This window comes from Megalobrama amblycephala, linkage group LG19 (assembly GCF_018812025.1).
Source record: "Megalobrama amblycephala isolate DHTTF-2021 linkage group LG19, ASM1881202v1, whole genome shotgun sequence".
In the NCBI taxonomy this organism is placed as follows: Eukaryota; Metazoa; Chordata; class Actinopteri; order Cypriniformes; family Xenocyprididae; genus Megalobrama; species Megalobrama amblycephala.
Window position 1 is genome coordinate 12,815,991 of NC_063062.1, and position 17,395 is coordinate 12,833,385.

At 35.8% G+C, this 17,395-nt stretch overlaps 2 protein-coding genes across 8 annotated transcripts; one reads left to right on the plus strand and one right to left on the minus strand.

Moving 5' to 3' along the window:
- Positions 1-979: 979 nt before the first annotated feature.
- Positions 980-7,265, minus strand: paqr5a (progestin and adipoQ receptor family member Va). Of its 3 annotated transcripts, none has more exons than XM_048168291.1 (9): positions 7,127-7,265; positions 5,724-5,955; positions 5,466-5,593; positions 3,529-3,734; positions 3,309-3,435; positions 3,119-3,163; positions 2,938-3,034; positions 2,716-2,860; positions 980-1,624 (listed from the first exon to the last, which is right to left on the minus strand). In XM_048168291.1, exons 2-9 carry the CDS (start codon positions 5,775-5,777, stop codon positions 1,398-1,400), a joined length of 1,029 nt encoding a protein of 342 aa, XP_048024248.1. In that variant the 5' UTR covers positions 5,778-5,955; positions 7,127-7,265; the 3' UTR covers positions 980-1,397. The 3 variants fall into 3 exon arrangements, with proteins under 3 accessions (XP_048024248.1, XP_048024249.1, XP_048024250.1); XM_048168292.1 differs by having other exon boundaries at positions 5,724-5,945; positions 7,127-7,264; XM_048168293.1 differs by having other exon boundaries at positions 5,724-6,023; positions 7,127-7,261.
- On the plus strand, positions 7,261-17,343 carry ddb2 (damage-specific DNA binding protein 2). Of its 5 annotated transcripts, none has more exons than XM_048168288.1 (11): positions 7,261-7,393; positions 8,581-8,742; positions 8,916-9,037; positions 9,143-9,334; positions 13,614-13,780; positions 14,060-14,159; positions 14,248-14,425; positions 14,537-14,682; positions 16,418-16,573; positions 16,767-16,812; positions 16,904-17,343. In XM_048168288.1, exons 2-11 carry the CDS (start codon positions 8,595-8,597, stop codon positions 17,164-17,166), a joined length of 1,518 nt encoding a protein of 505 aa, XP_048024245.1. In that variant the 5' UTR covers positions 7,261-7,393; positions 8,581-8,594; the 3' UTR covers positions 17,167-17,343. The 5 variants fall into 5 exon arrangements, with proteins under 5 accessions (XP_048024245.1, XP_048024244.1, XP_048024247.1 ...); XM_048168287.1 differs by lacking the exon at positions 7,261-7,393 and adding an exon at positions 8,335-8,470; XM_048168290.1 differs by lacking the exons at positions 7,261-7,393; positions 13,614-13,780 and adding exons at positions 8,348-8,470; positions 11,791-11,936 and having other exon boundaries at positions 8,578-8,742.
- The last annotated feature ends 52 nt before the right edge of the window (positions 17,344-17,395 follow it).

Below are 17,395 nucleotides of genomic sequence, written 5' to 3' on the forward strand. Positions count from 1 at the left end.
ATCATTCTAATATGATGATTTGCTGCTCAATAAACATTTATGATTATTTTCAATGTTGAAAACAGTTGTGTACTTTTTTTTCAGGATTCCTTGATAAATAGAAAGTTCAAAAGAACAGCATTTATCTGAAATACAAAGCTTCTGTAGCATTATACACTACCGTTCAAAAGTTTGGGGTCAGTAAGAATTAATATTTTTATTTTTTTGAAAAGAAATTAAAGAAATGAATACTTTTATTATGCATTAAACCAATCAAAAGTGGCAGTAAAGACATTTATAATGTTACAAAAGATTAGATTTCAGATAAACACTGTTCTTTTGAACTTTCTATTCATCAAATAATCCTGAAAAAAAATATTGTACACAAATATTTTGTACAATTGTACACATTAAGTGTTTCTTGAGCAGCAGATCAGCATATTAGAATGATTTCTGAAGAATCATGTGACACTGAAGACTGGAGTAATGATGCTGAAAATTGAGCTTTGCCATCACAGGAATTACTTTGTCAAATATATTCAAATAGAAAACAGTTATTTTAAATTGTAATAATATTTCACAATATTACTGTTTTTTACTGTATTTTTAATTAAATAAATGTAGCCTTGGTGAGCAGACGAAACTTCTTTTAAAAACATTAAAAATCTTAGTGGTTCCAAACTTTTGGACTGTACTGTATATATATATATATATATATATATATATATATATATATATATATATATATATATATGTATATATATGTATGAAGACTTAAGATGCAAAAGCCTCTAAGTGCTTTTTCTATTAATGATAATAGATCCTTTAAAATAACTGAACATAAACATATAAGCTTGATAAAAATTATTTTAGAAGAAACTTTCAGACAGCACTTAGAGGCTTTTTCATCTGAAGTCTTCATATGAAGATATAAAAACATAGGCTAATGGGATATATAGTAAAAACTATTATATATATATACAAAGACATAAGACATAAAATAGGTTATCAGTTTTATTTTGTAAAAATAAAAAATGTTACATATTAACAGGATTTATTTATAAGAAATATAAAGATTTTACAGTTCAAAAAGGCTGATTGTAAAAAAGCACTTGTATATAAATTATGATAAGTGATTCATGTGCTTCAAAAACATGATTTAAATTGTGCAAATATTAAGCATGCAATCTGAAGTACAGAAAAAACAACACTGATCAAACATACAACCTAATCATAAATTATACAGACTTATACTCTTTCAGATTAAATAAAATCTTCTCAGGCTGTTCATAAAATTGTTTCCATTGAACACATGGCTACAATATACAATATATACATTTTTTTTTTTTCTTTCAGTTTTAGGGGAAACTAACTTGGCTGCCCTGAGTAACCTTATCAAATGTCACATTTCAAACGAATTAGTTCTTCACACCTCTGGTGGAGAAAAGTGCCAGACTGAAAACATATACTATACAAAGCCCGCTGATCACACTAAAGAATGCAGCTCCCACAGTGTCTGAAAGGGTGATTGGTGGCAAATGAGCATGAAGCCACTGCTTCCGTGCAGCCATGTCCAGTTCAATAGCAGTCATCTGGAAATACGTGCCAATAATGGCAAACACGTGGAAGAGCTGATGACTGTGACCTGTGAAGAATGCATAAAATTACCAAAGCTTATAATTAATAGAGTTTGCTGTAGTTTAAAGGTGCCCTATATTATGTTTTTAAAAGATGTAATATAAGTCTAAGGTGTCCCCTGAATGTGTCTGTGAAGTTTCAGATCAAAATACCCCATAGATTTTTTTTTTTTTAACTGCCTATTTTGGGGCATCATTATAAACGCGCCGATTTTATGCTGCGGCCCCTTTAAATCCCGTGGTCCACGCCCACAGAGCTCGCGCTTGCCTTGAACAGTGCCTTAAAGTTTACACAGCTAATATAACCCTCAAAATGGATCTTTACAAGTGTTCGTCATGCATGCGGCATGCATGCGTCAGATTATGTGAGTATTGTATACTGTTATATTGTTTACTTCTGATTTTGAATGAGTTTGTTAGTGCTCCGTGGCTAATGGCTAATGCTACTCTGTTGGAGAGATTTATAAAGAATGAAGTTGTGTTTATGCATTATACAGACTGCAAGTGTTTAAAAATGAAAATAGCGACGGCTCTTGTCTCCGTGAATACAGTAATAAACAATGGTAACTTTAACCACATTTAACAGTACATTAGCAACATGCTAACGAAACATTTAGAAAGACAGTTTACAAATATCACTAAAAATATCATGTTATCATGGATCATGTCAGTTATTATTGCTCCATCTGCCATTTTTCACTATTGTTCTTGCTTGCTTACCTAGTCTGATGATTCAGCTGTGCAGATCGAGACGTTAATACTGGCTGCCCTTGTCTAATGCCTTTTATAATGTTGGAAACGTGGGCTGGCATATGCAAATATTGGGGGCGTACACCCCGACTGTTACGTAACAGTCTGTGTTATGTTGAGATTCGCCTGTTCTTCGGAGGTCTTTTAAACAAATGAGATTTATAAAAAAAGGAGGAAACAATGGAGTTTGAGACTCACTGTATGTCATTTCCAACTCTTGTTATTTAACAATGCCAAGATAAATTCAATTTTTCATTCGAGGGCACCTTTAAAAGCATCGCCACTAGCATTATACCATCTGAATTCATGACTCTTTGTTTAAAGGAAATCTAAGGATCTGCAATTGTACCTATGTAGTCAAAACTACCAGGAGCCAACCGTTCAGGTAGGTGTGTGGCAAAAAGAAAGCCAGTGAAGACAGCCAATGACGTGTGCTGATAGTGAACCGCATTGGCCTCATTAACAGTGCAACCCTCACCAGCACACACAAAGATCTACAAAAGAAGGCCAAAAGTACTTTAAATAAATTCATTTTGTTCAATTCCACATTAAATTGAGCCAAAACACTTACTCTATAAAAGAGAGGGATGTTGTCAAAGAGATATGGATAGACAAAGGCGATTATCCTTAGACATTTACAGAGCTTCTGATCTAATTTCCCAGAAAACCTAAAAGAGAATAGCAAGTTTATTTACTGAAAATTAATTTTTACAATCAAATATGTCAAGGTAAGAATTGAAAAGAGGAATTACCTTTTAATGCTGTGATAATTATACTGAAAAAATGGTAAGCCAAGTCTAAAAACAAAGAAAAAAAAAAAAAACATTTTAGCACAATATGTACTTTTAGGAAAAAGTAAATTTGTAAATGTAAATCCACAAAGCAATATTAGAAAGTATTACCAGCTTTTACTGGAATTATATGTTTTATTGATTATCCTACCTTGAGTAGCAGGCCAGTGCAGTAGAGATCACAGAGTTGACAACAGCTATAGGAACATAGTATTTGTGAAATGTGCTATTAACCCATTTATCTGGAAATGAGTAAGAAGAGTAAGTGATGGCCGAACCTGTTGATGATCAAATACACAAAAAGTTAAGGAAAGATAATCAAGACAAAAATATTACAGAAGCTACATTTTGCTGTTGTATTTTCTGCATACCAAGGCTGTAGAAGCTGAGTGCTCCATAATCAAAGAAGAAGCAGATGTGCCTGGCCCGTTCTGACATGGTACTGAAGGTATGAGCACAGCTGGAAGCGAGTGGGTACACACAGCATGACAGCAGGAACACCAGCAAGGGCCAGGTGAAGGGATCCTGCCAGTCGTCCTGCACCAGCACTACTGTCAGCAGTTTCCATAAGAAAAACCTTGCAAAACAAAACACTTCTATTACTTGAAAATCTAAAATTGCAAGCATGCATCAAAGCTGTGGTGTAGAATGCTCTTGCAATAAAAATGCAAAATGCCCCAAATATGCATTGAAGTTACAAATTTGAATAAAACAAATGTACATTTGAGGTTTGTTTTTATTTTAATGTTTTTAAATATTCAGCAACCTCTCTAATGTTTTTAACTGTATACAGAGTAGAGTTCAGTCTCAATTTGCTCATAACAAAACTTCCTGTTTACACCTATATAAAAATGACCATAAATGTAAAATTTTATAATGCATATATGTGCATTATAACATTTTCCAAGACTGCATTTACTTATCAAAAATACAGTAATATTGTGAAATATTATTACAATTTAATTTTTTTTATACATTTAAAAATGTAATCAATTCCTGTGATGACAAATCTGAATTTCAGAGCTCCAGACTTCAGTGTCACATGATCATACAGAAATCATTCTAATATGCTGATTTGCTGCTCAAAAAGCATTTCTTATCATTATTATCATCAATGTTGAGCTGCTTAACATTTTTTGGAAATTGTGATACTTTTCTCAGGATTCTCGGATGAACAGCATTTATTATATTTATTTATTACATTTATTAAATATAAATCTTTTGTAACATTATAAACGTCTTAACTGTCACTTTTGATCAATTTAATGCATCCTTGATGAATAAAAGTATTAACTTCACTCTTTTTTTTTAATCTTACCACGAATCTTTAAATGGTATCATTGTTTCCATAAAAACGTTAAGCAGCAAAAGCTGTTTTCAACATTGATAATAATAATAATAAATCTTTCTTGTGCTGCAAATCAGCATATTAGTATGATTTCTGAATGATTTCTGTGACACTGAAGACCATTTATGATGCTGAAAATTCAGCTGTCATCACAGGAATAAATTACATTTTTAAATTTATTAAAGGTGATAAAGAGGATCTTTTCGTCGACTGAGAAACCAAAGACTGTTAGCGAGTTTTTGAAATGAGCGCATGCGTAAGAACAACCCCCCTCCTTTCGAGGGAACGCCTCCCAAAACGCATGCACGAGTATTGGAACACGAGTGTTTACCACCGGCATTCGCTGTGTCGTGTTAGTGGATTCATTATGTCGAACTCATAATCTGCAGTTGTTACTCCTGTCTCAGGACAAAAACATTGCATGCGGCGCCTGTAGAGTGTGGAAAGTTACTGGAGAGCGCAGCCGTGCACGTCTCTCACAAGGAACGTCATGGCAGTGATTGACAAGCCAGAGGGCCAATCCGTGCACGTCTCTCACAAGGAACGTCACGGCAGTGATTGACAAGCCAGAGGGCCGATTGGCTGATGTTTTTAAGGCCCTACCTCGTGCAGAGATTATGTATATTGATATTATTCCTTTCAGTGCACCTAATAAATAGTCTTTTATCAGTTAGTAAAGACAGTTTCAAGTAATATTGCAAAAATGTATAAAACAAAACATCCTCTTTAGCACCTTTAAAATAGAAAATTATTTTAAATTTAAATAATATTTCAAAATATTACTGTTTTTATTGTATTTTTATTAAATAAATGCATCCTTGGTGAGCATGATATAAATTAATGTGGCAACAATTAAGTTGATCTTACAGGAAGCACTAATAAAATTCTCAATTTCGTCTCAATTTTAACATTAGCAAATGTAATCCTATCCAAAAAGATGAATGCTGAAACTGAATTTACCATGTAGGCAGAAAATGAGTCCAAATATTGAGAGTTTCATTTGTTAGCTGGAAAAGACTAAGCACACAGTCTTTGGCAGAGCTGCATGGGTGGCGATACCCTGTAATGATGCCATCCTCATGGAAGACCTATAATGAAACAAAAATACAATTTTCAGTTAAATATATCAAGTTAATGTATCTGCTATAATAATTCATGACTGACATGTTAAAGTGTCATCTCAACCAGCGTACAACACATTCAACAATGCTTACTTACTTTTGGAACTTGGTTGATGGTGAACACTTGGGGTAGCTTGATGAGATTGAGCATAGTAGAGGACGACTCCAGCAATCACAAGGTGGAGAGACCATCTGCCATCTACAGAGCTTCTTCTTGATTCCCTATGATTGCTTTGGAAGTCTTCTCTTTAGCGTTCCCCTTGATTATAGTAACTCACAATCCAGTCACCAACTCAGGATGTTTCTATAAAACCCCTCCCTAAGTGCAACTATGGGAGTTAACAATTTCAAGATGACATTCTGAACCCATAAATCTTTCATACATAAAGCTGTTTATCTGGAAAAACACAACAAAAGATCACATCACATATTAACAAGTAAAAATGTGTTGCTGTTTAACCAATCACTTGTGTTTTAGGATACAGAAAAACTAAATGTCTCCAATAGCCTTTCACAAAGCTGTTATGAGCAGCAGTGTGATGGATATGGTTATAGTCATAAAACTTGTGGCCGCAATTTTACCTGCCTGAATAAACACCTATTTAATCATTAAACCCCTATTATCCTCATATTTATTCTCACAGAAAAACGGCTACCTGAAAATCACCATCTCTACTTCAAGTACAAAAAGGTTAGTAGATCATTAACTTTCAGACTGGAGAGGGGAACTGAGGAGAGAAAAAAAAAAATCACATATCTTTGCCCTTTGAATGTACAGTAACTTGACACTTTTTTTTGTTAGCCAGTAAAATCATCAATCATTGTTCAACATACATTAGAGGGATGTGTACAATCCTAAAAATAACATATATGACTGGTGTATCAGAGCGCGTATTTTGGGAAAATACATATAGCATAGAATACACATAGGATATATAAATACACCTCATATTGGGTGCTAAATCTTATAAATCAATATCATTAAATGGTGAACAATGAGGTACATTTTTTGTATTTGACACAAAAAGGTCAATGCACAGGTTCACCTGATGGGAAAAAACTGCTAAACATGCACTTAATAATTAGGTGGAATTATTAAGGAATTAAGTAATGGAAGTAATGATTGTTTTTAGCATGCTGATTTCAAATATTGATTTGATCAGTGTATACATCAAAAATGTGAGGACGTTTTAATCCAGAACAACAACCAAAGCTGATTTGAATATTAAAGCTGATAAGAATGTGCACACAACCGATTGTCCAGTTTAAAGTGAAGCGCATCACTCATAATGAACAACACGTGGCACAAGTTCACACTGAAAATGCCAGGCAGAATTAATTATTTGTCCTACACAGCGGATGTTAAATATAAAGACTGCAAAGGAATTGAATACTTTATCTCATTACATATTGTTCATAAAATACCTCACGTTTTATTTCTCAAAAGACAGTAGCTTTCATTAATATATGCAGCTCAAGTCTGTTCTTTGTCACACTTACCTTCAGATGTAGATGTGCTTTCGACGGTCAGTGTGTGAGCTGAATAAACAACAAACAGTGAATGTTTGATTTTTCCCTCCTGACAATGAGTGGCGAGTGGGAGGAAAACATGCCTTTCTTTGTTGTCGTTGTCAGCTGTAGGTCCCTGAGCTTCTGTGATTGGCCAACACACACACGCGTCGTGAACGCGCCGTATCCAAGACGCTGAAATCTCCCACTGCAAGCACGACGCGACGCCCACCGAAGAAGTGGTCTAGTTTTGCAGATGTTAGTATCTGAGATTTTATTTTTCTATTTTATTGTAAATTGATTTAAGATTTTATTTATGTATGTATTTTTGTTTGTTGATGAGATTTTTTTGCAAGTCCCAAAAATCGCAAACTATGTATAAAAATTAATGAAAAATGTATATTTTTTTATTAAATTGTTTCTATATTATAATTATATAGTATTATATCAAGCTCATATGTTATTTGGTTTGAACAGAGACTGCAATCAATTGCCTATGAAGTTTAAGCACCTCTCAGAGTTTTTCAGGCACTATCTGTGTATCCTAAATAGGAAAGGTGCAATGTTTTAATGAATATTTCTAGTTCAGTATATTTTAATATATTTAAAAATGGATAACTGAACAGAAATATAATCATAAAAAATGCTTAAAAAAGCATGTACCTGATTTACTCATGCCAAGCCTCCACTGAAACTGTTGACCATTTATTTTGGGAATGTCCCTTTACTTTGTCTTTCTGGAATAATATTGATGCTCTGATTGTCCAAAATGATTTTTTTGTAACTTTTCTTTATCATATAGACACATTCTTTTTGGGTTTTATGTTAAAGACAATATTCTACTTAATGTAAGTTTGTGTATAAACCTTCTTTTATTTATTGGAAAGTTTTATATCCATAAGTGTAAATACATGAAAAGTAAACCCCACTTTAACTTTTTCAAACAAGAATTAAAGATGTATTTAAATGCAATTTCAACTTCTATTAACAAGAAAGCAATGAAAACATCCAGAATTTGTGCCATGTTTAATATTCTTCCTTAATATGTTTATTTGCCCTCTTTTTTTCCTTCTTTTTCACTTCTCTAATTTCTGAAATATTGTTTATTTTTTGCATGTACCAACTTGTTCTGTTAAAAATTTAAAAAAAAGATTCACTCATGCATGTGAATACTTTAGTGCCATCTAGTGGGTAAATTGTGTATCGCGCTCAACGATTACAAAACAATCGGTCTCATACGTCACTAAATGTAGTCAAAATGCGTGTCTGTGCACGTGTAGAGGTGTTGATCTGAGAGGGATTGCCAGTGTAATGTAGACCGCTTTATATTTGTAGGTAAGAAAGCAAGTGCATGATTCTAGTCGGTCGGATCATATCTATGCGTTATCTTTATGTGTAACTCATAACTGATATGCAATGTCTCTTTGTTGTCCTTTTTCAAGTAGAAAGTAGACATTAAATGGCGCGAGGAAGGGCTCAGACAGACTCAACTGCTTCGAAGCAGATGAAGAACGTCAATTCAAAGAAAAGACCGAATGAAGAACCTCCTCAAACACTCTCCAAAAAGCTCAAAGCCAAACAGCAAGCCAAGACATCATCAAAAACAGGTGAGGAAAGTTATGAGTTATGTCTTAAAAATGCACAGTTTGGTTTAAATATATAAAAAAAAAAAGTTTAATTTAATGGTTTGAATGCAATAATAAAAACTTTTTTTCACAACTAACCAGTCACCAATCTAGATTTTCTAAACTGAGCTAAACTGATTTGTGTAACATAACAGAAACCTACATACAAGCAAGTGTGAAATGGACTGGAGGTCAAAAGAAAGTGGGCCAAACAAGTATCCTTCACTACATTTACAAAAGCTCATTGGGACAGAGCATCCATGCTCAACTGCGCCAGGTGATGATAAGCATATATAACATGTATTATTATGGTGTGGCCTATACACTGTGCACTTCAGCAACAATATAACAGTACTATATACTACTCTCTCTTGTGTTATAGTGTCTGCAAGAGCCTTTCGTACGCTCACTTGGAACCTACAAACTTCACCGCACAGCCAGTCCCTTCGACCGGAGAGTCACTTGTCTGGAATGGCATCCCACCCATCCCACTACTGTTGCAGTGGGATCCAAGGGTGGAGACATCATCCTGTGGGATTACGATGTGCTGAATAAGAGAACTTTCATACAGGGGGTGAGATGAAGCTGGATTGTGAAGTGAAGAAAATACTGTTCAAAATGAAGACAAAAAGTATTTGGACTCTTTCTTGTGTCTATAGCAGCATTTTTTTGCAGATGCAACTTGGTTTGATTTATCTAATCCAATGACATTCATACATCAAGTGTCCAAATACTTTTGGGGTCCCAGTGAAATCAAATTGTGAAATTTATACTATGTTCCTTACCATTGTAGTGTACTCATATAAATGGTTATCACTTCAAATTAAAGGGTTAGTTCACCCAAAAATGAAAATAATGTCATTAATTACTCACTCTCATGCCGTTTCACACCCGTAAGACCTTTAATCTTTGGAACACAAATTAAGATATTTTTGTTGAAATCCGATGGCTCTGTGATGCCTGCATTGCCAGCAATGACATTTCCTCTGTCAAGATCCATAAAGGTACTTAAAACATATTTAAATCGGTTCATGTGAGTACAGTGGTTCAATATTGATATTATAAAGCGACGAGAATATTTTTGGTGCGCCAAAAAAAAACAAAATAATGACTTACATAGTGATGGCTGATTTCAAGACACTGCTTCAGGAAACTTCGGAGCAGTATGAATCAGCGTGTCGAATCTGCGGTTCTGAGCACCAAAGTCATGTGATTTCAGCGGTTTGCCGGTTTGACACGCGATCCGAATCATGATTCGATACGCTGATTCATTATGCTCCGAAGCTTCATGAAGCAGTGTTTTGAAATCACTAAATAAGTCATTATTTTGTTTTTTTGGCGCACCAAAAATATTCTCGTCACTTTATAATATTAATATTGAACCACTGAATGAACCGATTTAAATATGTTTTTAGTGCATTAATGGATCTTGAGAGAGGAAATGTCTTTGCTGCCAATGCAGGCCTCACGGAGCCATCGGATTTCAACAAAAATATCTTAATTTGTGTTCCGAAGATTAACGAAGGTCTTACGGGTGTGAAACGGCATGAGGGTGAGTAATAAATGACATTATTTTCATTTTTGGGTGAACTAACCCTTTAAAGTGTAAATAGCTAAATAGTGTTCTATAAACTATTAAACATCTTAAAGGTGCAGTAGGTGATCTGGGAAAAGCTAATGTTAGCCTGCTGGCATTGAAAGCATACGATCCCACCCTCCCTGCAAATTGCCGTCCAAAGCCACGCCTCCTCCAAAACACATGAAGGCGCACAAACACAGCTGCTCTCGGCAAAGCATCACAAGAGACGGCGTTAAACTACCTCATGTCTCAAAGCACATAACATTACAATAATAATGAACGTGAACAACTTAGCTTATACCTGACTGCTGCAGATTCATTTCAGTGTTGATACTGTTGACAGCTCCAGTTAGAACGGTTAAACTCTGCATAGCATAAAACCAGCTGATGATGCGTGAGGATATGTAAAAATGTACGTTGACAGGCAGGTAGGACATTGTATTATTTCATTCATACCAAATATAATAATTGGAAGAACATTTTATGGTCCTACGCCTTCAACAGATGATATATTCATAAAAATACATTTAGACTGTTTATGAAAATACAATACCGTTTATAAAAATACATTTAGACCGGATATGAGGAGACTTTCAACCAGTATAACAAAAAAATTTTTCTATAGAGAATCACCTATTGCACCTTTTAAAGGATTAGTTCACTTTAAAATGAAAATAATCCCAAGCTTTACTCACCCTCAAGCCATCCTAGGTGTATATGACTTTCTTCTTTCTGATGAACATAATCTGAGTTATATTAATAAATATCCTGATGCATCCGAGCTTTATAATGGCAGTGAACAGGACCAACAATTATGAAGCTGAAGAAAGTGCATCCATCATAAACGTACTCCACACTGCTCCGGGAGGGTTAATAAAGGCCTTCTGAGGTGAAGCGATGCATTTGTATAAGAAAATTATCCATATTTAACAAAGTAAAATATCTAGCTTCCGCCAGACCGTCTTCCGTATTCAACTTAGGAAGAATGTGTAACGCCTGTCGCAGTTCAAAACGCTCACGCTACGTCCGATGCTGCGTCAGCTAAATAAGCTAGATATTTTACTTTATAACTTGTTAAATATGGATATTTTTGTTACATAAATGGATCGCTTCACTTCAGAAGGTCTTTATTAACCCCCTGGAGTCGTGTGGAGTATGTTTATAATGGATGGATGCACTTTCTTGAGCTTCATACTTGTTGGTCCTGTTCACTGCAATTATAAAGCTTGGATGCCTCAGGATATTTATTAATACAACTCAGATTATGTTCATCAGAAAGAAGAAAGTCATATACACCTAGGGTGGCTTGAGGGTGAGTAAATCTTGGGTTAATTTTCATTTTTGAAGTGAACTAATCCTTTCAGTAAGAGTAAAGTTTCAGATTTGAACAGATAATTGTGAAAGATGCAGTTTTAGAGACTGCTGAGATTTTCTCCTGTTCTTTATCCTAGATGGGTCCTGGAGATGCAATAACAGGCATGAAGTTTAACCAATTCAATACCAATCAGCTGTTCATCTCATCTATTTGGGGTGCTACCACCCTTCGGGATTTCAGTGGATCGGTTATACAAGTCTTTGCCAAAACAGATTCATGGGAGTAAGCTCCTTTTTATTATTATTAACAGTTGTAGCTGTTTTCCCATTTACTATCAAAAAAACATAGACCACACAGAGATTTACAATACGTGAAACTGGCACTTTTCTTGATTTGAGGCTTAAAGGGTTAGTTCACCCAAAAATGAAAATTCTGTCATTTATTACTCACCCTCATGCCGTTTCACACCCGTAAGACCTTCGTTAATCTTCGAAACACAAATTAAGATATTTTAGTAGAAATCCGATGGCTCCGTGAGGCCTCCATAGGAAGCAATGTCATTTCCTCTCTCAAGATCCATAAAGGTACTAAAAACATATTTACATCAGTTCATGTGAGCACAGTGGTTCATTATTAATATTATAAAGCGACGAGAATATTTTTGGAGCGCCAAAATAACGACTTATTTAGTGATGGCCGATTTCAAAACACTGCTTCAGGAAGCTTTGGAGCACAAATGAATCAGTGTATTGAATCATGAATCGGATCACGTGTCAAACTGCCAACGGCTGAAATCACGTGACTTTGGCGCTCCGAACAGTAGATTCGATACACTGATTCATTATGCTCCGAAGCTTCCTGAAGCAGTGTTTTGAAATCGGCCATCACTAAATAAGTCGTTATTTTGTTATTTTGGCGCTCCAAAAATATTCTCGTCACTTTATAATATTAATATTGAGCTACTGTACTCACATGAACCGATTTAAATATGTTTTTAGTACCTTTATGGATCTTGAGAGAGGAAATGTCATTGCTCCCTATGGAGGCCTCACGGAGCCATCGGATTTCAACTAAAATATCTTAATTTGTGTTCTGAAGATTAACAAAGGTCTTATGGGTCTGGAATGGCATGAGGGTGAGTAATAAATGACAGAATTTTCATTTTTGGGTGAACTAACCCTTTAAGCCGATACTTTGTCCTGATAGCAAGTGTGCGACATCAGTTATCGGTATTTGATTCAGTTGGCTCTTAAACATGTTTGTGTTTGAAGTTTCACGCGTTTCAATAACATCAAGATATAAAATTCAGTTCTATAGATAAAGTGGGTATATTTTGGTCTTCTGATTGGTATGAAGTTGGATAAACCTTGTGATAGATCAGAGGATGGTCTTTTTTTTGCAGTTAGTTATGCTATACATGACATTATGTTCATCGTCTCCATGTCGTGATCATTTATTAAGCTGCTTTTGTGTAATGTTTAATGTTCTGTTGCCAAGCTAATAGGCTTTAGGTCCAGTCCTGCTCCCACTGTCCTGCAAAGTTAAGCTCCAACCCCAATTAAAAACATCTGAACCAGCTAATAAAGGCATCTTACTAGGCATACTAGAAACTTCCAGGCAGGTGTTTTGAGGCACGTTGGAGCTAAACTCTGCAGGACAGTGGCCCTCCAGGACTGAGTTTGGACACCCCTGCTTTTGGACATTTTGTTAATAACATTGTCATTCATCATTTGTAGTACGTGTATTTGAATGTTAGCATGTTATTGGCGAACATGAAGAACATTATTTGTCTTCACCTTCCTCATGTTGTTGTGCTGGTTTAGTTTCTTTATAAATTTGTAAACATGTTCAACCCATAGTCCTCCCTGACCATTGAGTCCTCCCTCATCACAGCCATACTTGGTTTGGCAGTTGTATCTAGACCTTACAAGCTTGTGTTTGTCTATTGTGTCCATGCAGAAGGGAGCGGGTGACTTTATTGGGGAGATGAAGTTCTGCCCCACAGATGTGTCTAAAATCTTTGTCGCTTCTGGTGATGGCACAATCAGCGTGCAGAGTTTTGAGGGCCTCCAAAGTCAGATATTGTCTCGAACCCCAGACTGTGGCCATGACCACCATGATCTTTGGTGAGGACAGTGCTTGTGTGAATTGTTCAGCAGTGTTGGGAAATATTTTTAGGTGATGTTTGTATCTATTTCATATTTATGTTGTTTAGTATTCCATATTGCTATAAGAACTGCTCTTAAACATGCAGGATAGATGGGTTGTTGATTTATCTGCGATTGCTTGACACACTTGTCTCACAAAGTCTCTTGTTCTTTCACTTTATTAGGTATAAATTGGATATTACATGAATATGTATATTTCTGTATATGGTTTTAATGCCACAAATCTCACTCTCCCAGTTACTGGTACTGCTGTGTGGACGTGTCCGTTAGCCGTCAGATGCTTGCGACTGGGGACAACACTGGAAGACTTCTCCTGCTTGGCCTGGATGGACATGAGGTAAGTGAGGGAAATATCTAAATCAGTTCTCATTGCCAAAATCAAGAATAAAGCTGTCTTATATATGTATTTTTGAAAACATATTAAGATTTTCAAAGAAAAGCTGCACAAAGCCAAGGTGACCCATGCAGAATTCAACCCTCGCTGTGACTGGCTGATGGCAACATCCTCTGTTGATGCTACGGTCAAGCTGTGGGACCTCAGAAATATTAAAGACAAAAGCAGTTATATTGCTGAAATGCCTCATGAAAAACCTGTCAATTCTGGTAAGAGACCAAATGATCAGAAAAGTGAGGAGGGGAACATGTAATAATACATCTGTACAAAAGGTTTAAATGCAAATAAATTGAAATTAATGTTTTTTTTTTTTTTTTCAGCGTACTTTAATCCAACAGACAGCACCAAGCTCCTTACTACAGACCAGAGGAACGAGATCAGGGTATATTGTTCATATGACTGGTCTAAACCTGACCAAATAATTGTTCATCCTCATCGGCAGTTCCAACACTTAACGCCCATCAAGGTCAGAGTTCCTTTAGTCTAAACTGCATGTTTTACCTGCTTGCATTTTCCAAATAGTTTATGTAGTAATCATGTTTATAGGCATCTTAGGCCCTGTTTACACCTGGTATTAAAGGTGCCATCGAATGTTTTTTTACAAGATGTAATATAAGTCTAAGGTGTCACCTGAATGTGTCTGTGAAGTTTCAGCTCAAAATACCCCATAGATTTTTTTAAATAAATTTTTTTAACTGCCTATTTTGGGGCATCATTAAATATGAGCCGATTTATGCTGTGCGGCCCCTTTAAATCTCGTGCTCTCCGCCCACGGAGCTTGTGCTTGCCTTAAACAGTGCCTAAACAAAGTTTACACAGCTAATATAACCCTCAAATGGATCTTTACAAAGTGTTCGTCATGCATGCGGCATGTATGCGTCGGATTATGTGAGTATTGTATACTGTTATATTGTTTACTTCTGATTTTGAATGAGTTTGAGGCTGTGATCCGTGGCTAATGGCTAATGCTACACTGTTGGAGAGATTTATAAAGAATGAAGTTGTGTTTATGAATTAATAATTATACAGACTGCAAGTGTTTAAAAATGAAAATAGTGACGGCTCTTGTCTCCGTGAATACAGTAAGAAATGATGGTAGCTTTAACCACATTTAACAGTACATTAGCAACATGCTAACGAAACATTTAGAAAGACAATTTACAAATATCGCTAAAAATATCATGTTATCATGTATCATGTCAGTTATTATTGCTCCATCTGCCATTTTTCGCTATTGTTCTTGCTTGCTTACCTAGTCTGATGATTCGGCTGTGCACATCCAGACGTTAATACTGGCTGCCCTTGTCTAATGCCTTTTATAATGTTGGGGACATCATGGGCTGGCATATGCAAATATTGGGGGCGTACACCCTGACTGTTACGTAACAGTCAGTGTTATGTTGAGATTCGCCTGTTCTTCGGAGGTCTTTTAAACAAATTAGATTTATATAAGGAGGAGGAAACAATGGAGTTTGAGACTCACTGTATGTCATTTCCATGTACTGAACTCTTGTTATTCAACTATGCCAAGATAAATTAAATTTTTCATTCGAGGGCACCTTTAAGCATTTTGGTCGATTGGGTCACAAGTGGACGATGCTATGGGGTCTATAACATTTGAGCTTGTCCACTTCCAGAGGAAGTCGAAAATGCATTCGACCGGATTGCTTTCATAGTGGAAACGCTCAAGTGGTCCAATGTGTTCGAACAGCCACAAAAGACTCTTCGCCTACTGACCTAAATACGTTAACATTATGGGCAGCACGCTAGCCAGACAGGATTTAAACTTTGTAAGCTGAAGACCAAAGTTTGGTTTGAAGACGAAAAATGTACCAAGCACAATGTTCTCTCACCATTCCTGATTTCTAACACACACTCACAGCATTCGGCGTGGTCTTTGCGGCTGTCAGAGCAGAAATGAAAGCTGTTGTTCTCCGTATGTTTTTCCATCATCTCTGGTCACATTCATATCTAAATTACGTGAGGTTTTTTGTCCGTTACATCGAAAGATCTAGAAAAGCCCTTACATTTACCCACCCATAGACCCTCTCCTCAAATAAATCAGTGGTTGAAAGTGGACAAAAGAGACGGAAAAAACACCAAATGTAAATGGGAATGTGTCTCCCTCATCTACAGGGCCGTAGTGATCCAAGACTATTGATGTCATATAGTTTAATTTTGGTCTTTTTTTTCTCTCTCAGGCAACCTGGCATCCCATGTATGACCTCATTGTGGCTGGCCGTTACCCAGATGATCAAGTATTAGTCAATGATAAGAGAACTATTGACATTTATGATGCCAACAGTGGTGATCTTGTGCACCAGCTGAGAGACCCCAATGCTGCTGGTATCATATCTGTAAGCATGTTTTTTTCCTTTTAAATATTTTACAATATTTAACATTTATAATGTTAATTAAGAATAATAATATATACACTATCGTTCAAACATTTGGGTTCAGTAATCATAGGTTTATACAGGTATATTTACTTGTTTACTGATACACATTGCAGGCGCCACTATCTTAATATCTCACTTTATTGTATTTCAGCTCAACAAGTTCAGTTCAAATGGGGATGTGCTAGCTTCTGGAATGGGTACAATATAGTTTCTTTTTTTATAATCATAGTATAATCAGGAGTGCTACATGATTCATTTAATTTGAAAAGTTGTACACTTTAATTACAGGCTATAACATTTTAATCTGGAACCGAGAGGACACACTGAACAGTATTAATCGGAAACAGGCAGCGGAGAGAGTGGAGAGTGGAGGCAGAGCTGGAACCTCCAGATCCCAGCGCAGCACCCAGCAGCGCACGAACAGAGGTGGAAGAGCAGCTGCTGATGATGCCAAGCTCAAGAAAAAGCTAGCATCATTGTCTTCAACAGAGACCAAATCAAAGACCAAGAGCAAGACCGAATGCAAGACATCAAAATTGAAGAAAAAGTGAGAAAGAATATACTGAGCTTTAGGATTAGATACTTAGTGGATCAGGTCTCATTTGTTCTGTTCGTTTCAATATATAAATCCTGTAACAGTAAAAATTAAAATAAGGGCTTGTTACCATTTTATAGGGCCTAAAATATGTATATTCTGTTCAAAATAAACTTTTGTACTTTTTTACGTTAAAAAAAAAAATGTTGTGTGTCTTTGTGAGTGTATTAAAATATGGCTCAAAA